The sequence below is a fragment of the Gymnoscopelus braueri genome (assembly GCF_963280865.1).
Source record: "Gymnoscopelus braueri genome assembly, chromosome: 5".
NCBI classification, from domain to species: domain Eukaryota; kingdom Metazoa; phylum Chordata; class Actinopteri; order Myctophiformes; family Myctophidae; genus Gymnoscopelus; species Gymnoscopelus braueri.
The window spans coordinates 9,370,260-9,391,264 of NC_137606.1; the positions used below are offsets into that span (position 1 = coordinate 9,370,260).

The 21,005-nt window shown below is 40.2% G+C and overlaps 1 protein-coding gene across 2 annotated transcripts; it reads right to left on the bottom strand.

The window, feature by feature from the left end:
• Nucleotides 1-957: 957 nt before the first annotated feature.
• LOC308086115 (serpin H1-like) lies at nt 958-10,195 on the bottom strand. 2 transcript variants are annotated; one of them, XM_080429494.1, is made up of 8 exons: nt 10,068-10,171; nt 8,512-8,549; nt 7,286-7,435; nt 6,282-6,474; nt 5,367-5,637; nt 4,456-4,554; nt 3,171-3,403; nt 958-2,610 (listed from the first exon to the last, which is right to left on the bottom strand). In XM_080429494.1, exons 3-8 carry the CDS (start codon nt 7,402-7,404, stop codon nt 2,308-2,310), a joined length of 1,218 nt encoding a protein of 405 aa, XP_080285620.1. In that variant the 5' UTR covers nt 7,405-7,435; nt 8,512-8,549; nt 10,068-10,171; the 3' UTR covers nt 958-2,307. The 2 variants fall into 2 exon arrangements, with proteins under 2 accessions (XP_080285620.1, XP_080285621.1); XM_080429495.1 differs by lacking the exon at nt 8,512-8,549 and having other exon boundaries at nt 10,068-10,195.
• Nucleotides 10,196-21,005: the final 10,810 nt, after the last annotated feature.

Below are 21,005 nucleotides of genomic sequence, written 5' to 3' on the forward strand. Positions count from 1 at the left end.
ATTGATATAGCAAAAGTGGAATGTCTATCTCTGAATCAAAGCCCTGCTGACTGTCTCAACTCAAGAAATACCAATGGTTTGACGGTATACAAAAGCCTGCACAGACATTTCTGGAACTCTGCCTGTGGGCTGGTATGCCCTTTTCCCTAGCTAGGATCAGTGGTGGAAAAAGTACTCAAATGTTTTACTTAAGTAAAAGTATCAATACTGCTATGATGAAACACTCTGTTAGTAAAAGTCCGGAACAAAAAATGCACTTGAGTAAAAGTACAAAAGTATTGGTATCAGAATGTACTTAAAGTACAAAAGTAGAAAGTACTTGTTATGCAGAATTACACAAATTGTCAAACGTATAAAAATAATTTGAGAATAGCAGATCGGCTATTTTCAAATGGCCGAAATGTATATAGGGCTGAAGTGGGTAATGTATGTTTTGTAATAATAATCAAAATCTGCAAAGTAACTAGTAGCTAAAGTTTTCAAATAATTGTAGTGGAGTAAAAGTGCAATATTTTCCTCTGAGATGTAGTGGAGTAGAAGTAAAAGTACTGAAATTGGAAATACTCCAGTAAAGTAAAAAATACCCCAGTAAAGTAAAAATACCTCAAAATAATACTTACAGTACTTGAGTAAATGTACTTAAGTACTTTACACCACTGGCTAGGAGTCAGGACTGTCTAATCCCCACATTCCAGACATGGGATGGAATGCTCACCCTCCAGCCAACTGCAACAATCTGTATAAACCTCACACATTCCACTGGTTAAATATTATAGCTAAATAATATTATTGTTTATTATTTATTATTTGAGTAGCATGTTGTTGCTGTTAGGCAGAAATCTTGTATCTCCATATTTCAACGTTTATGTTTTTTTTTACTTCATCAGGAGTGTCGCACAAAAATAGCATATCTACAAGTTCACAACGCATTGCAATGTTTACTCTTCTTTTTTGTTGGGGAAAAGGAACAGTTTTGGACATGGAAGCTTTCCACCCGACAGCAATGATTTATAGATACCCTGACATAAGTACACATCACTCACTTAAGTGTTTATTTTTATTTAAAAAACAAACATATAATTGAATCACATCGCACAACAGTTCTGTGGGATATACCTACAGCAATAAAACATTACAACAATATGTTGTGAAAGTGAGCCTAATGTGAATTTTTCCGCCTTTCCCATGATGTTTTTTCTTAAAACATTAAAGATAATGCATGAAAATGCTGATAGTTACAATAGCCAACATACTGTAGCCTAACCGTTACCACCAAAGACCAGGATAAGAAAACGACATTGAAATGTAGAGAGATAACACTTAATACTGTATAAGGATGCTGTCTGCAGTGTCAGCTGTTGATTTGCATGATTTGCATTATAGGCACATAATGGTGTTTTGCCTGTGTTCTCAAATGCATTATTTGAACTAAAGGGGCGGAAGAAAAGAAAAACACCAAATACACACTTCTTCTTCCCAGTGCACATGCACGTACACATATATTTTGTTCCTGCCATGATTTAACCCAACTATGGGTCGCGGACACATTTTTATGGGTCACGAGCAAGCAAGTCACAAGTAAAAAAATCCTTAGTAAAAAAAAAATAAAAAAATACAACATTTTAAGAAATTTAAAAGAAATGTAAGAGAATTTCATGAATAAAAAACAATAAGAAATTCCATAAAACAATAATTACAAAAAAAACTTTTAAGAAGTAGTGAAATTGTAGATCGGCTATTTTGACTAGTTTGAGTGTGAGTCCGAGGGAGACATCAAATTTCTCTTTTGAGTATCGAGCTATAAAAAGTTTAGGAACCTCTGATTTAACCAGTAGTGGTAAAAGCACTCAATTGTACCAGTATTCAAAATTGACTTGAGTAAAAGTACAAAAGTATTGGTATCAAAATATACTTAAGTACTAAAAGTAAAAGTAGTCATTATGCACAATGTCCCATTTCACAAGATTCCAAATGTATAAAATCCTTTGAAAATAGCTGAAATATATATAGAGCTTAAGTGGTTAACGTATGTTTATTAATACAAATCTAAATCTGCAAAGTAACTAGTAACTAAAGTTTTCAAAATAAAAGTAGTGGAGTAAAAGTACAATATTTGCCTCTGAGATGTAGTGTAGAAGTAATAGTACTGTAAATTGAAAATACTCTAAGTAAGAACTAAGTAAAAAATACCTCAAAATGTGTACTTAAGTACAGTACTTGAGTAAATGTATTTAGTTACTTTACACCACTGACTATTAGTCACCACACAAAACAAACGACATGAGAAACCACATCAACATACACACATTATAACTCATCACGCATCTTGTCTCCCTTGGGGCGCAGCATTCTGCCGATGTAGAGGATGGAGCTGGTCTTGTTGTCCATCACCATGAAGATGAAGGGATGGTCCACGTAAAACACCTTGGGATCGTTCAGCTTCCCCGAGCCGAAGATGCTCATGTCAAACGAGTTCCCCTCTGTGTCCAGCTCAAAGGCCGAGGCATGGAAGACGTTGGAGAGGTAGAGGTCCTTCTTGCCGGAGATGTTGGACAGGTCGGCCTTGGCCTTGTCCACAGCCTCTGTCAGACCAAGCTCACCCAGATGTTTCTGGAAAGAGGAGAGACATTATTAACGGATGGAAATATCTAAGTGAAAATGAAGTGAAACAAGCAAAAAATCTATTACAGCAATTCCTTTGGCAATATTATTAAATCAGTTCAGTTTTAGCTTTTGATATAGAGATATACAGTGGTGTAAAGTAACTAAGCACATTTACTCTTACATTTACTATTAAGTACTGTACTTAAGTACAATGTTGAGGTGTTTTTTACATTACTGGAGTATTTCCAGTTTTCAGTACCTCTACTCAACTACATCTCAGAGGCAAATATTGTACTTTTACTCCACCACAATTATTTGAAAACTTTAGTTACGAGTTACTTTGTAGATTTACACTATCCACTTCAACCCTATAAACATTTTGTCCATTTGAAAATAGCCGATCTACAACAAGCTCACAATGCGTCGCGATGTGACTACATTGCAGTATTGATACTTTTACTTAAGTAAGAAATGTGAGTACTTTTTCCACCACTGGATATAGAGATATATGGACCTTTATGTCTTCCTTTATCTATCAAAAACACAACAACATTATCAGCGCTTACCTGCAGGTTGTGGCTGACCTCCATGCTGACCTTTGGGAGGGAGATGGCCACAGCCTTCTGCTCCATCTTGCTGAGCCAGGAGTCCACCTGCTTCCTGGTCAGGAGCTTCTCCAGACGGTCCAGGGGTTCCAGGTGAGCTGGCATGATCATGATCATGGAGGCCTGCTTCAGGCCCAGGGGCATGCTCAGCACGTTGATGCTGTTCTCTGTGTCCTCATGGAAGTCATAGAGACCTGTTTAAGAGCAGATAAAGGAGTATACAAATGTTTGTAAGTTGGGGCAGCAGTGGCTCAGGGGTAGAGTGGCCGGGTAGAGTGGACTGGAAACCGCAAGGTTCCCAGTTCGATCCCGGGTTCCCCCAGAGTTAGTGTCGAAGAGTCCTTGAGCAAGACATTGAACCCCTAATTGCTCCTGATGAGCAGGTTGGTGCCTTGCATGGTTTCCTCCTCCATCAATGTGTGGGTGAATGTAATGTACAATCTATGTAAAGGACTTTAGATAAAAGCACTATTTACCATTTGTAATAAAATGCAGTGGTGGAAGAAGTACTCAGATATTTTTACTTAAGTAAAAGTAGCGATACCACAATATAAGAATACTCTGTTACAAGTAAAAGGCCTGTGTGTCAAAACATTACTTGGGTAAAAGTATACAAGTATTGGCATCAAAATATACTTAAAGTACCAAAAGTAAAAGTAGTAAAATGTTTGAAAATAGACGATCTACAAGCTCACAACGCGTCACGATGCGACGCGTTGTGAGCTTGTAGATCGGCTATTTTCAAATAGCCTATGTATAAGATAGGGCTCAAGTGGTTAATGTATGTTTTATAATGTAATCATTTATATCTGCAAAGTAACTAGTAACTAAAGTTTTCAAATAATTGTAGTGGGGTAAAAGTACAATATTTGCCTCTGAGATGCAGTGGAGTAGAAGTAAAAGTATAGACAATTGAAAATACTCCAGTAAAGTAAAAGTACCTCAAATTTGTACTTAAGTACAGTACTTGAGTAAATGTACTTAGTTACTTTACACCACTGAAGAGGAGATAGGAGAATCAAAATGTGTGTAAATTGTAATGAAATTTAATAAAAAAATGAGCTGCTCAGCCTTTTATGTGTTTAAACATTGTATTGTCGTGCATTTCTCTTAATTTTGCCTTGTATTATTCAAGAATAAAACGAAATAAATTGAAATACAATCAAATTGAATAATACTATTTTGACTGATTGGGTGATAATTGAAATGGTATCTAAATAAAAGTAAAGATTGTATAATAACCCACCTGTGCGATGCATCATGGGCATAGCAACAGTCAATGAGCGGGAAACCATGAAACCGCGGTTGTCCACCAGCTTCGCAGGAAACTCCTCGTCCCAGTGAGCTGTGGGCAAACAGGTAGAGGTTCAGTTCTCTTTTACCGTTGCGAATTAACCACTTATTACCCCTTACATTATTAACCACCTTATGTACTTCAATGACTGGGGTCCCCCGGGGGTCTATATAGGCCTCCTACGTTTTCCCTCTGCACCAGTGGTTTTCAACCCTTTTCATATCAAGGTCCATTTTTTATTCGGCATTTGAGCCACGGAACCACCGTTTGATGAGATTTAGCCTCTCAGACCCAAAACCTAGAATATTTTGTTATTGTTGGATACGATTTTGTCCACAATTCCATGCCTGATGTTGGTACCAATAGGAGAGATAACAGGCAAACGTTGATAAAAATAACAATTCTTGAGAGCGTAAAATGAAACCAAATGGACCCGTAAGGGTCCATTTGGTTTCATTTTACACTCTCAAGAGTTAAAGATCTATAAGGGTCCATTTGGTTACCAACTCTCCATCATTTAGCTGGGGACCACCTGGAACCCCCTCAGGGACCACTGGTAGTCCCCGGACCACTGGTTGAGAACCACTGCTCTACACCAAATCACTTTGTCAAAAATAGTCAATCTACAAGCTCACAACATGTCTTGATGCTTACAGATCTGGTATTTTTGCAGAATGTTTTCCTATTTAAAATGCCCAGAATAGGGACGCGATAGGGTTCATGTGCGTATTGGCAACAGCAAGAGACGCAATCTTACTTTAACTGGTTTAGAATTTTAATATGAGATGGATGAAGATCATACATGTATCTAGGACAAAAAAGTGAAAAGTTCTCATTCATCTATACATTAATTCTCTACTTACGCTTAAAGAACATGGCGTTGACGATCATGGCTCCATCTGCATTCTGCACATCCTTGGTGACCTCAGGCAGTTTGCCATCTGTTGACTTGGCCGCCCACTCGTTGATGGAGTTGACGGCAGTCTTCTTGTCCTTGAGGTTGATCTTTGAATGGTCATAGTTGTAATGCTTCTTGCTGCTCTTCACAAAGTCGTCGACAAAGGACACAGAACTGGGCCCATAGAGGCGGTTGCTGATCTTCCAGGTACTGTTTCTTATCTTGGTATCACTCAGCTGAAATATGTCATATTAATATAAAAGATGAGAGGAGTTGAAATAATATATGGAAAAACATAAAAACTATTGATCCTTAAAGGTAGGGTAAGTGATATTGTTTTGTTACAAAAGGTTTAAGCTATATTCTGATAGTAATCATTGCTTCAGAGTGTTTGTTCGGTCACAGGAGTCTCTCCAGCTCTTTAGTAAACAGAATATAATACATTTTCAGGTTGGTGATGAAATTTAAGCCAGGAGAGAGCACTGAAAATGCCTTTTCTGTTTAATAAAGAACTGGAGAGACATGGGAGACTCCTTTTACTGAACAAACACTCTATAGCAATGAGTACTATCAGAATATAGAGCTATTTAACACTTATTTTAACCAAAGTAAATCACTTATCCTACCTTTAAAGGGAAATTGCTGAAGTCAGAAACATAATGAGATGATGTGCAATATTTGCAGTGTAATATTAGTGTTGTTTTGAGACCAATAGCTATTAAAGTGCAATAGCTAATTATAAGTCTGTCATTATCCAGGTTATAACAGTTTTATAGCTAGGATCCCATATGTTTTAGAGAAATTAATAATTGTGTTTTTTGGGGGAATTCAGAAACAATATAAACATAATTATGTACTGTGTATTCCATTGAGCCTGTACCTCTGCCAGCAGCTCGGACAGGCCTGTGTGAAGATGCTCGTCTTTCAGCTTGTCAGCGCTGAGGACAGTCTTCACCTGGGAAGCTGTGGAGGCCTTTCCACCGAGAGCCACCATACCCAGGGAAGAGGCCACCACTACAGGGGAGATGAGGATGTTCTCTGTGTCTTTCTCCTTCGCCATGTTGTGGTACAGGCTAAACCAGAATCACAGTTTCATTATGAAGTACCAACATTCTAAGATGAAGGAAGAATGTCACCTGATAATACAAAAGAGTAATAATAGACGGTGTGAAGTGAACTGGATGTCAGCTATGTAGACTGGCAGGAGCTGTACAATTTATTTAGATTATACAGTAAATATATAATGGAAATATCATCAATGTTAATCATGAGTAAATTGTCATTGTTGTTGCCACAAGACCTATGTTGGTGGAAATTGCTTCCAGCACATCATGACGTCACCTTGCTAAACTAATGGCCTAAGTCATTTTTTGAGGAAAATTATATTTTTGCCTAAGTCAGCTCCTCATGACACTGGTCACCTCTGGTAAAATCGCCTATCTCCTAATTAAAAGGATCATGCTTTTCCCTCCCCTTTTAGTATAATGGCCTAACTCCCTAGTGTGACTTAGGCCAAAATAGGATTTTTTTTTGCCTAAGTCACATGGTTTTGTGACTTAGGCCAAAAAAAACGCCAATTTTTTTTCTAAATCAGTAAATCATTTGACCTAAGTCAGATTTAATCCTATTTAAATCTCTTATGTTACATAACTGACAGACAGTGTTATTTAAATGTAATGTTATTTTAATAGTCATAATTCGTTATAAACGTTTTGGGTGAAATGATTAAGAAATATCATAGTTTTGTTTTGGATCATTTTTTTTTCTTTCTGAAAAACTTTGAAAAATTACTTAGGCCATTAGTTTAGCAAGGTGACGATGAGAAGAATGTATAGGTTTTACAAAAAAGTGGACACTTTTAGTTAACAATCCAGGAAATCACACCTCAAAGCCAGGTTGAAGCTGTTGCCAGCCAGTGTGGTGGCATGGCTGCTCAGCTTCTTGTCCTCTGCAGAGGTCATCAGGGCCATAAGGCACAGCGCTACAACGTTGGTCATCCACATCCTGTTTGCCCCGTCAAGCAACGATCACAGCCTGTGGGGAAGACAACAGTAGCTAAGTTAATCATGACCCAGAGTTGAAAAACAAAATCAGCGATGGCCGTGTTGCTACGTAGAGCAGCACATCGAAGATACTGCAAGTGTGAAGCCAAATTCGTTAATCATTATCACAACAGTGACGCCCTCCGAAAATAACTGATTTTCAACAGAAAAGGGCATAACGTTTTTCAATTGAAAATCTATTATTTTGGGGGCGAATGACACAGCTGTAAGATGAAGTCAAGAAGTTAAGGCTTGAGGTTGTGGAATGGGATATTATAAGAGATTTATTCCAGTGCTCCATATTTAGCTGAAAGTTCTGTGGGAAAGGTCACAGCACAGATTGTAATCACATGGCGAGAACCCAGAGGGAAAAAGGGGGCAGGGTTGGTTGAGCAGCACACCGACTGAAGCTGTGGAAAGTCAGTCCCCCTCCACCGCCCCTATAAGCCATGTTTCCTGTCCCGTCAGCAGAAGCCCCCTGAAGCCCAGATTTTCTACTACTTAACCAGAGTGAGCTCTGTGTGCTGACACTATTGTTCCTTCGCCTGAGGGAGGCCAAATGGTTTGGTCCAATCGTTGTTCTTGTACTCTGATGTCCTGAGTCTCCTGACACTCTTTGCAAGTAAATCATTGCCAGAGCAAAGCTGCAAGACTTTCTTTTAAAACTGTTATTTCTTTACTTTGTCCAGCACCAACGACTTACCTGAATGTGGACAACATTCGCCTTTGAACTATATTCCTCTCAAGCTTATAGTTAATATGTATTCAGTATACTACAAACATATTATTAATGTGAGAACCTATAGAGGTCCGAAAACATAATTTTGCTTTCAGCATGAAATATGATCACTATGCAAATCCTTGCTTCCAGGTCCAGGATATTCTGTTTCTCACATGATTTCCAAGATCAGGGCATGTGCCAGCAAGTCTAATCTACCCAGAGCACCCTTTTGTAGGTCAATATCCTGGCATTTATCTGATGAAGACTCCATGTTGGCTCCTTTGCTCCTGTTATCCCAGTCTGAATGATAAATGTTACATGCATTGCATTTGCTTTGTTTTGGATACCTTGAATAGTTTTCATACTGATGTCTGCCATTTTCACTCTGAAAGACAGACAAGAGGTGCATTTGGTAATCTCCATAGAGCAGACAGAAAAAAAGACGTTAATCTCCCAGATAGAAGAGTGTAGTCAGAGACAGGAAACCAAGGGCAGAGAGAGGAGAGACATGCGACACAAGACGGAGTCGGATTCAAACTCGAGCCCTTTGCGATTCACAAGGAATACATAGTCTGTGCACTAAATGGCATCCAGGCAGAAATACATTATTTAAGCTCTGGTGGAGAAATATTCTTTGTTTAGTATGTTCTAATCTACAGCATTCTTCCTTCATCTCTGCTGTTTTTTTCTTTTTAACCTTCGTGAGCTACACATTTATGAATGTATAGCTAATGTTCTTGTTACCATCATGCAGACACAATCATCATTCGTTGATATGTGATCCACACAAAGACAACACTTTCATCCAATCCACAGTACCACAGTAGAGAAGGATTCTAGAGGATAGATTTCATTAGGACCTCCGACCACTCTCAAAGGAATGAACACAGAGCCATTCAATAAGGCTTACAGTATGTGTATGCAGTGGTGGAAAAAGTACTCAAGTGTTATATACTTAAGTAAAAGTATCAATACTGCAATGTAGAAGTACTCTGTTACAAGTAAAAGGCATATGTTCAAAATGTTACTTGAGTAAAAGTACAAAAGTATCGGCTTCAAAATATACTTAAAGTACCAAAGTAAAAGTACTAAAATGTTTGATCTACAAGTTCACAACGCGTCGCATCGGCTATTTGTAAATAGCTTAAGTATACAATAGGGCTAAAGTCACTTTAGCCCTATTGTACTGTATTGCCCTGTAGTAACTAGTAACCGATTGATTGATTGATTGATTGATTGATTGATTGATTGATTGATTGATTGATTGAGTACTTTATTTAGAAGTTTGCAGAGAAAAAAGCACATGGAAGTACAGTTCAAAATACAAGGTCAACTAAATAGGATTGAAAAGCCCAGAAAAGCCTAACGGCTTGTTTCACTAAAGTTTTCAAATAATTGTAGTGAAGTAAAAGTACAATATTTGCCTCTGAGATGTAGTGGAGTAGAAGTAAAAGTATAGACAATTGGAAATACTCCAGTAAAGTAAAAGTACCTAACAATTGTACAGTACTTGAGTAAATGTACTTAGTTACTTTACACCACTGTGTGTATGCATCGATTATTACATTGAATTTAGTCATGCGAATCGATATCCAACAATATGCATGCAACAGACACACATCTTTAACATTAGTCAAGTTGCATGAAAATATTCTCTAAATTCTGCATAGAACTTGTGTACTCTTTTATCCTCTTTTCAGTGAAATCCAACAACAAAGAAGGTAAGAAGAAAAGGGGGATGCAGGGAGTACTTTACAGTGTCCAAAACAACCTATAAAAGCTCAAATGTAAAAAGTGCAGCACAGTTACTTAGTTTAAAGCATTGTAGACGAAGCTCTCCTTTCAGCGTCTGCCTTTAAAGAAAACAAAACCTTATCAGCAGTGATCATCATCCAGTCCTTACCTGGTACAGAACTGCTGGCTTTTCTCCTCCTCGTGTGTTTCTCGTATAGAGTGTGTAGCTTTGAATGCCAGCAGGGTCAAACTCCTCTATATATGCTTTCAGAGAAACTTCTGGAAATATGGGTATGGGATATTCAAATGAGTTGGTCTGTCTCTCCTCAGGAAACATGTAGCTGGGACGTCCCACTTTATCCACAGGCTGCAGTGAGGAGGGGACTAACAGTAAAACATGAACCCCATAAGCGCTGATCTGATCTCAGTTTTGTGTTGTGTATAGCTAAAACCAAGGGAGTTGGGGGATCTGATCCCAGGTCAGAACCTAGACATTCTCAGCTCCCATATTTGTAAGTTCCTACATACTGTATAGGGTTGTTAGCTGACTCAATCACCCCCACTAGTTTCATCATATCAAACTGAGATGAAACGTATAATAACACAAATGTTATGTATTGATTTTAATCCATAAAAGCACATGTAAGCAGTGGTGTAAAGTAACTAAGTACATTTACTCAAGTACTGTACTTAAAGTACAATTTTGAGGTACTTTTACTTTAATGGAGTATTTCCAATGTTCAATACTTTTACTTCTATACCCAATTACATCTCAGAGGCAAATGTTGTAATTTTACTCCACTACAATCATTTGAAAACTTTAGTTACAATAGATTAGTTAGATTTAGATTTGTATCACTAAACATATATTAACCACTTAAGCTCTATATATATTTTGGCTATTTGAAAATAGCCGATCTACAAGCTCACAATGCTGAATGCTCACAATTGAAATGGAACATTCTGCATAAGTACTTTCTACTTTTGGTACTTTAAGTACATTTTGATGTACGATGTATGATGATACTTTTGTACTTTTACTCAAAGTAAAATTATAATTCCGGACTTTTACTTGTAATAGAGTATTTTTATATTGCGGTATTGATACTTTTACTTAAGTAAAAAATGGGAGTACTTTTTCCACCACTGCATGTAAGGTCAATGTTCCTCCCTGGAGAGATGTATGCACTAAATCAGTGAATGGGCACATTGTGTGCATATAGTACTGCATACTAAATCCACTCTCTCAGGACAAACAAAGGCTCATCCTGATTAACCTGCAAACACACATTTATTCCATTCAGGTTTTTGTTGGACTTTTTCATGCAAAAGTGCACAAGTTAAAGGACTGCACAAGTTAAAGGACTTCAGAGAGAAGTTGCAGGCTTTCAGCTCCACCATCCCCCACACTGCCACGTCTACACACTGTGGGCTGGGTCAGGGATGTGGGATGAGGGAGGGGAGGGGAGGGGAGGGGAGGGGAGGGGAGGGGAGGGGAGGGGAGGGGAGGGGAGGGGGGTGGACGGGACGATAGGATAGGATAGGATCAGTGCCGTAAAGAACAGTTGTCGTGAATTAAAGGCCTGAACAGCACCGCTCTCCTCTGGGAGAGACGTTACAAAAACAGATGAAAGTATGTACATATAGCTGTAAGCTATATGTACATACACAGGGCAGTTCTAAATGTCCCATAGAAAATGCAGAGGGTGTAAAGTAACTAAGTACATGTACATAAGTAAAATTTTGAGGTACTTTTACTTTACTGGAGTATTTCCAATTGTCTATACTGTTACTTCTTCTCCACTACATCACAGAGGAAAATATTGTACTTTTACTCCACTACCATCATTTGAAAACTTCAGTTACTTTGCAGATATAAATTATCATATAATAAAATGTACATTAACCACTTTAGCCCTATATTTTATACCTAGGCTATTTGAAAAAAGCCGATCTACAAGCTCACAACACGTCACATCGCGACGCGTTGTGAGCTTGTAGATCTGCTATTTTCAAACATTTTAGTACTTTTACTTTTGGTACATTTTGATACCAATACTTTTGTACTTTTACAAAAAACAATATTCCGGACTTTTACTTGTAACAGAGTACTTCTACATTGCAGTATTGATACTTTTACTTAAGTAAAACATTTGAGTACTTTTTCCACCACTGAGAAAATGTCTGAGTGCTGCTTTCTTTGCCGATCCTGCTGGAAGAACCAGCTACAAGCTGCCGAAGCTGGTCAAGCTGGTGACCAGCTTGATCAGCTTGATGTGAGGCCTGGTCAAGCTGTTAGCTGGTTGACCATCTGAAAACCATCTTGCCTTTCTCTGATGCAATGCATAATGCTGGACAAAAACTCATTAACACAAATCAGTATCTGTCCTCTAAAGTGTTTAGTTTAGTTCAGTTTTCTGTGATTATGTTCAATAAATGCACGTGTTAAAAACTTGAGTGTTAATTTAACTTTTAGGTTTACAGCTCTAAACTCTCAAGGTCCTTACACACCGGGGCGAATTCTTCATGCGAATAAATAAGTTTTTTTTTTAAACCTTATAAAGTCAATGCAAGCGTCCACATCAGTTTCGCGAAGCGAAAAAGCGTCTTTTAATTATTCGGAACGAGTCCGAATTTTGCGTATATTCGCATATTCGCCGGTGTGTAAGGACCTTTAGAGTTAAGTTAACACTGTCTATACCAATGGTTTTCAACCCTTTTCATATCAAGGTCCATTATTTATTCCGCATTTGATCCACGGACCACCGTTTGATGAGATTTAGACTCTCAGACTCAAGATATTTTGTTATCGTTGGATAAGAGTTGGTCCACAATTCCATGCTGTATTAATGTTGGCACCATTAGGAGAAACAAGGCAAAGGTTGATCAAAATAACAATTCTTTAATTAAGTAATGTTTAACAATAATTTAACTCTTGAAAGTGTAAAATGAATTTTCGCTCTCAAGAGTTAAAGATCTATAAGGGTTCATTTGGTTACCAACTCTCCATCATTTAGCTGAGGACCACCTGGAACCACCTCAAGGATCACTGGTGGTCCCCAGACCACTGGTTGAGAACCACTTGTCTATACTGATGTCTAACACAAACGTTTTCCTACCATGAGACATTCCTTCCATTTGCAGCTCTACCGTAAGTTGCCCTGACTTGCCTTCCATTGTTGTGCAAGGGAAAGCACCCAGAAGCTTCTAGAACATTGTTCGTATCGTGCTCTCACACACACACACACACACACACACACACACACACACACACACACACACACACACACACACACACACACACACACACACACACACACACCCCACACACACACACACACACACACACACACACACACACACACACACACACACACACACACACACACACACACACAGACACACAACTTTAGATGTCAATCTTACCCAATCAGTATGGAATATGAAAAATCAAACACGTCCGTCGTGATCACATGACTATAGAGATCATGTGTACCGATTTGCATGAAATTTGGATACAATTGGAAGGAGTAGTATAAAATAATGTGTTTTACTTAAGTCGGCCTCCTGGTGGCGCTATAAAAGGCAGATGTGAGAAATGCAGGGCAAAGGTTTTTCCTTGACCTCTAGGGAGTGTGCATACAAAGTTGTACACAGATCGGTGCAGTTATAGGTAAAAACACGAATCGGCCTGTTATAGCACCACCATGAGGCTGATTTGAAAATTTAAATTTCAAAATTTAAATTTCAAATGGTAGTTCTTCCTCGGCCTAATGGGAATGTGCGTGCAAAATTTCACGGAAATTGCATGCTGTGTTTATGATTTGAGGCATTTTGTTCAAAACGGAGACTCCTGCAAACTTTGGAAGACATTTTTAGCCAATCAGGATGGAATATGAGAAATCTGAAAGACCAGTTTCGTTTAATGACTATAGAGATACTGTGTACCGATTTGTGTGATTTTTGGCCAAAATCTGTAGGAGTACTGTAAAAAAATATGTTTTGCACAAATCGGCCTCCTGGTGGCGCTATAAAAGGCCCATGAGAAAAATTTGGGGCAGAGGTTCTGAATTGGCATCCAGGGAGTGTGTGTGCACAGTTTCGCTACGATCAAGACAACAGTGCCGGAGATTAGCTGGTCACAGACGGACGGACACACGGACACACGGACACACGGACGGACAGGGGGAAAAACATACTCTCTCGTCATGCCTTTCGGCCTGGCGGAGACACAAATATGGTCTAGCTGCAGACTGTATAATATCCCACCCCAACTAGGGTCAATTTAGTTCATCTGAAAAAGGCTGGATAAAATCTGGTTTCATGTTGTTTCTCCCTCAAAGGGTTTGATTTTTTTGCTAAAATAATACAAAACGGGATGACTTATGTTATCATTTACTCTATCTATGGACATATTTGTTAGGTTAAATGTATGTATTACCACATACGTACATATAGAATTTGACCTCTACATTTATCCCATTAGGAGCAGATGCAGCTATTGTGAGGATGCTGAGCCTCTGACCCTTCCACTCCTTCCTCTTATAATGTTGGTGATCTATTCTGTTTGAGTCACTGTAAGCCAATCACTCTATAATAATAATCAGAAGTAAAAGCTAAAATGATATGCACCTAGCCCTTTACCTCCATAGTTGTAGATGCAACAGTAACACCTGCAGACTGGGTTATTGCCTGTTCAGATCCACACCAATGATAACAGATCTACAGTACATGTACTTGTTATTGTCTTAGAATGGTGTGTGAGGCCTAATACTGTAATGACTGATGGGTCAGGAAGTTACCTGACAGCTACTTGATGCAGGAAACAGGTTTATTAAAGTGTTGAACAGATAACAAAACTCAGCTCTTGAGACACAGAACTAACTGAGGGAGTGCTTATGGCAACTGTCCATGGATTCATCATTCATCACAATTTTACCATTATGCAGAATTCAAGAATAGGACATATGACAACAGCACATTCATTCCCACAACGTATTCCCCTCCTGTAGTTGCTCTCCTGTCCCTCTCTACCATCTGTGTTTGTTCTCTATTAACAAGAAGCCAATCAGGTCATTTGGTATAGTAGGCTATGTTGCAAGTGTATAGCACTTTCTCAAACAATTGACTTCCTGTTTGTTCGTCCGGTCTGCTCATGTTAGGTTTCCTCTCTGATCTATGTTCTAGACAAGCTGTATAGGGCCTGTCCCATTACACCATCCAACACTTTATGTATTGATCTAGGAGGGAATATTACTTTACTTACTACCTTATGTTATATTAACCCATTGAGACCTGAGGCCGATTCTACAAATGTCTTCTAAATCCTAACAGTTTTTTAGAAAAAAAAAAGATGTTTCTATATCAGTGGTTCTCAAATATTTTCATGTCAAGGACCCCCAAAATGACATGCATTTGGCCGCCGACCACCATCTCAAAATATGTCGTTCCAGGGACCCCCAGAAGCTAAGATTTGAGAATATAGATATTCAAAGATTTGCAAACATTTTCAAGATTTTTCAAAAATAGCAGATCTACAAGCTCATAGCGCGGCACTGAGAGCTTGTATCTGCTATTTCTGAATGGCCAAAGTATAAAATAATGGTTTAAGACAGTGGTTACACAGACGCGTTTCCGGTTTTAATGGGTTAATAGTTATTTATTATTTTGAATATGCTGACAACTCTCAAAATACCCACTAACTTGCAATTGTTCAAGGATAGTTTTGTCTCGTAAAACCTTACAGTAGCTGTCACATTTTTTGAGTATTATACAATTTTAGAGAGAATGTAAACAGTAACATTTGAAGGCAGCTGCCTGTGAGGTCATGACTCCTGTCAAACATTCCGCTGCTTCAGCAGCTTACACTCAGCCAGACGTTCTACTCTCCATACAGAGGAGTGGTTGGACTCTCCATACAGAGGAGTGGTTGGACTCTCCATACAGACTAGGAGTGGTTGGACTCTCCATACAGAGGAGTGGTTGGACTCTCCATACAGAGGAGTGGTTGGACTCTCCATACAGAGGAGTGGTTGGACACTCACTCCATACAGAGGAGTGGTTGGACACTCACTCCATACAGAGGAGTGGTTGAAAACTCCATACAGAGGAGTGGTTGTATACGTGACCATGATGATGCAAGAACTAAGAATGTTCCATTTCCTCTGTGAAATGATGTAACTTTACAAAGGATTACTGAATACAAGCCAGTGATTGCACTGGAACCCAATTATGCATGTTAAATGCACAATAAATAAAATGTAACTCACATTATATATTTTGATTAGACAAAAAGCAATGGTAATAATCATGTATTTTTATAATCATGCATTAATAATAATAACTAGTTCTTTATAAATGACTTGTGAAATACACAAGACATCGTTTAGCGACTTCCTCTGAATGTTATGAAGATATGGAGATCTATGATGTCATCACTGTGATGTCATCAGTGTGATGTCACAGTACTGAGATTATCAGTACTGCTCTGGAGGAAGTTGACCCCAGTGACACCTGGAAGAGGAGAACGTCTCGACCACACAGCTGTGCTGTTAGGAGATACTGTCTACATCAGGGGAGGGTATTAGTACCCGAGGAAGTACTGTAACATGCTTTATGCATTTGATGTTGACACCCACGGATGGTTCAAATTACAGGTTTCTGGGACTGTTCCAGAGAGGAGGGAGTACCACTCAGCCTGTGTCTTGGGGAAGGTCATGTATGTCCATGGAGGATGGAACCAGACTGGATACACTAATGACATCTACAAGTTGGACACCATCAAAATGGTCTGGGCTTTAATTGACACCAGAGGTCCTCCACCTCCAGCTACATCACGTTACTCTGCCACCATCATTGGGACAAAGATGTTTGTATTCGGGGGCCGCCATTGTGGTCAGCACAACAACACCATCAGAGTGTTTGACACAGAGACCAACAGCTGGCTGAACACACCTTCTAATCTACACAGATTCTTCCAGAAGGACGCTGGGATCATTCAGCCTTTACCTATAATGGAGAGCTGTACATACATGGTGGACACAGCAGGATCCAGACCTTCAATGATCTGTGGAAATTCAGTCCAGAGACCTTCTCCTGGAAGAAGGTTGAGCCTAAGGGCAAAGGTCAGATGTCTAATATGTGCTGTTGCATGATGGGAGATCGTATCTTCCTCTTTGGAGGTGAGGGCGAATCCACTGACCTGTATGTCTAATGGTGCGTTCACACGGGCAGATTAAAAGATACATGCTGCCATTAATTTTCAATGGAAACCATGCAGTGACATGAAGATACAAAGACATCCGACGTTTGTAGCCGTAGCTGTAGCGACAAAGATACAAAGCTACAAATTCTATTTGAGCTGGGTTCAACTTCCAGATACAAAGATACAAAGCTACAACTGTAGCTCCGATGTCCGCACGTTTGATGACGTCAGCGACCGCGTTGAGCAACACAGATACAAAGCAACACAGCGACAAAGATGCAGTGTATTTTTGTATCTTTGCATGTTTTAATCTGCCCGTGTGAACGCACCATTAGACTTGAGTCCTAGTCTGAAGACGTTATGTAAGCTAGCAGTTACTCAGTACGGTCTGGAGCAGTCAGAACTCCCACACAACATCAGGTGGGAACTGGCAGCCATGACTACCCTCCCCTCCCCTCCCCTTTCTCCCCCCTCCTCCCCTCTCCTCTCCTTTCCTCTCCTCCTCATTTCTTGGTACTGTGGCTAAAATGTATAAGAGATGTAAGAGTTGAGAGATGTACAATAGCTCTGCACACACGTCACGTCCAGCATAAACGTTATGCAAAGCCCTGCCAATCAATCAGTCAAGCTGAGGGTCTGATTGGCCTATCAGGGAATCAGTCAAGCTGAGAGTCACAAGCTGATCACTGATCAAGGTGGGGAAAGAAGCCTATAGGTATTAGCTAGAGCTCTGATTAATAGTCTGTGGCAAGTTTGGAGGCAAGTGGAGTGCTCGTGTGCTGACCAACCCCGGACGTACTTTGAAGGTATTGCCAATTAGAGTAGTAGGATAATAATAATAATAATACTAATAATAAGGGTAATAATAATAATTGTAATAATAATAACAATAATAAGGGTGTTCACGGCAGGTAGTGCTCAATGTTAAATGCTATGGCCCGTGAACAGACTAGGCTCGGTGTACACGTAGTCGTTCACTTCCCATAGTTGCTATGGGAAGTGAACACTTGCGACTACCTTTCGTGAACACTTCTATGCCGACTATATTTTCTCAATGGGGGGCAGTGGAGAGCCATAGTCAGCCTAATATTAGAACTATGGGCTGTGTACATTGTGTACACCTCCCATACTATGCTATGGTAAATGGCGTTTACCATCATGTGACCTCCCGGGACGCTGTTTCTCGCCAATTCCCGCCTAGTACAGCCTAGTCCAGCCTATTACAGCCTAGTCCAGCCTAGTCCAGCCTATTATAACCTAGTCCAGCCTAGTCCAGCCTATTATAGCCTAGTCCAGCCTATTAAAGCCTAGTCCAGCCTAGTCCAGCCTATTAAAGCCTAGTCCAGCCTAGTCCCACCTATTATAGCCTAGTCCAGCCTATTACAGCCTAGTCCAGCCTAGTCCAACCTATTCAAGCCTAGTCCAGCTTAGTCCCGCCTATTAAAGCCTAGTCCAGCCTATTACAGCTTAGTCCAGCCTATTACAGCCTAGTCCAGCCTATTACAGCCTAGTACAACCTAATAGAGCCTAGTAGAGCCTAGTTTAACCTAGTCTTAACTAGTCCAGTCTGTTCCATGCTAGTAGAGCCTATATCGCCCTCCCCTAGTCTGTTCCATCAAAAGGCTGGACTATTGCTTAGTCTCTAATAGGCTGTTTTAAGCTCTAGTAGGCTTTTCTAGGCTTTACTGGGCTCTATTAGGCTATAGAAGCCAGTACTTTACTTTGGCCTACAAAGGCTCATGCAAAACAATTGCTCGTGAACACACAAGCTATGGCCCGTGTACTCAGTGGTTAGTCCCTATGGTCTGAGTATCTACAGGGCTGACAAGGGACTAGTAAAGCCTAATAGAGAGTATTAGAGTCTGGTACAGCCTAGTAAAATCTAGTCTAGCCTAGTCCAGCCTGTTCCATGCTAGTATAGCCTATACCACCCTCCCCTACTCTGTTCTCCCAACAGGCTGGACTATACTAGTCTTGGGTGCACTAGGCTGTACTGTACTGTACTGTACTAGACTCTACTGGTCTCTAATAGGCTGTTTTAAGCTCTAGTAGGCTTTGCTAGGCTTTACTGGGCTCTATTAGGCTATAGAAGCCAGTACTTTACTGTGGCCTACAAAGGCTCATGCGAAACTATTGCTCGTGAACACACAAGCTATGGCCCGTGTACGCAGTGTTTAGTCCCTATGGTCTGAGTATCTAGAGGGCTGACAAGGGACTAGTAAAGCCTAATAGAGAGTATTAGAGTCTGGTACAGCCTAGTACACTCTAGTCTAGCCTAGTCCAGCCTGTTCCATGCTAGTATAGCCTATACCAACCTCCACTACTCTGTTCTCCCAACAGGCTGGACTATACTAGTCTTGGGTGCACTAGGCTGTACTGTACTGTACTGTACTAGACTCTACTGGTCTCTAATAGGCTGTTTTAAGCTCTAGTAGGCTTTGCTAGGCTTTACTGGGCTCTATTAGGCTATAGAAGCCAGTACTTTACTGTGGCCTACAAAGGCTCATGCGAAACTATTGCTCGTGAACACACAAGCTATGGCCCGTGTACGCAGTGTTTAGTCCCTATGGTCTGAGTATCTAGAAGGCTGACAAGGGACTAGTAAAGCCTAATAGAGAGTATTAGAGTCTGGTACAGCCTAGTACACTCTAGTCTAGCCTAGTCCAGCCTGTTCCATGCTAGTATAGCCTATACCAACCTCCACTACTCTGTTCTCCCAACAGGCTGGACTATACTAGTCTTGGGTGCACTAGGCTGTACTGTACTGTACTGTACTGTACTGTACTGTACTAGACTCTACTGGTCTCTAATAGGCTGTTTTAAGCTCTAGTAGGCTTTGCTAGGCTTTACTGGGCTCTATTAGGCTATAGAAGCCAGTACTTTACTGTGGCCTACAAAGGCTCATGCGAAACTATTGCTCGTGAACACACAAGCTATGGCCCGTGTATGCAGTGTTTAGTCCCTATGGTCTGAGTATCTAGAGGGCTGACAAGGGACTAGTAAAGCCTAATAGAGAGTATTAGAGTCTGGTACAGCCTAGTACACTCTAGTCTAGCCTAGTCCAGCCTGTTCCATGCTAGTATAGCCTATACCAACCTCCACTACTCTGTTCTCCCAACAGGCTGGACTATACTAGTCTTGGGTGCACTAGGCTGTACTGTACTGTACTGTACTGTACTGTACTAGACTCTACTGGTCTCTAATAGGCTGTTTTAAGCTCTAGTAGGCTTTGCTAGGCTTTACTGGGCTCTATTAGGCTATAGAAGCCAGTACTTTACTGTGGCCTACAAAGGCTCATGCGAAACTATTGCTCGTGAACACACAAGCTATGGCCCGTGTACGCAGTGTTTAGTCCCTATGGTCTGAGTATCTACAGGGCTGACAAGGGACTAGTAAAGCCTAATAGAGAGTATTAGAGTCTGGTACAGCCTAGTACACTCTAGTCTAGCCTAGTCCAGCCTGTTCCATGCTAGTATAGCCTATACCAACCTCCACTACTCTGTTCTCCCAACAGGCTGGACTATACTAGTCTTGGGTGCACTAGGCTGTACTGTACTGTACTGTACTGTACTAGACTCTACTGGTCTCTAATAGGCTGTTTTAAGCTCTAGTAGGCTTTGCTAGGCTTTACTGGGCTCTATTAGGCTATAGAAGCCAGTACTTTACTGTGGCCTACAAAGGCTCATGCGAAACTATTGCTCGTGAACACACAAGCTATGGCCCGTGTATGCAGTGTTTAGTCCCTATGGTCTGAGTATCTAGAGGGCTGACAAGGGACTAGTAAAGCCTAATAGAGAGTATTAGAGTCTGGTACAGCCTAGTACACTCTAGTCTAGCCTAGTCCAGCCTGTTCCATGCTAGTATAGCCTATACCAACCTCCACTACTCTGTTCTCCCAACAGG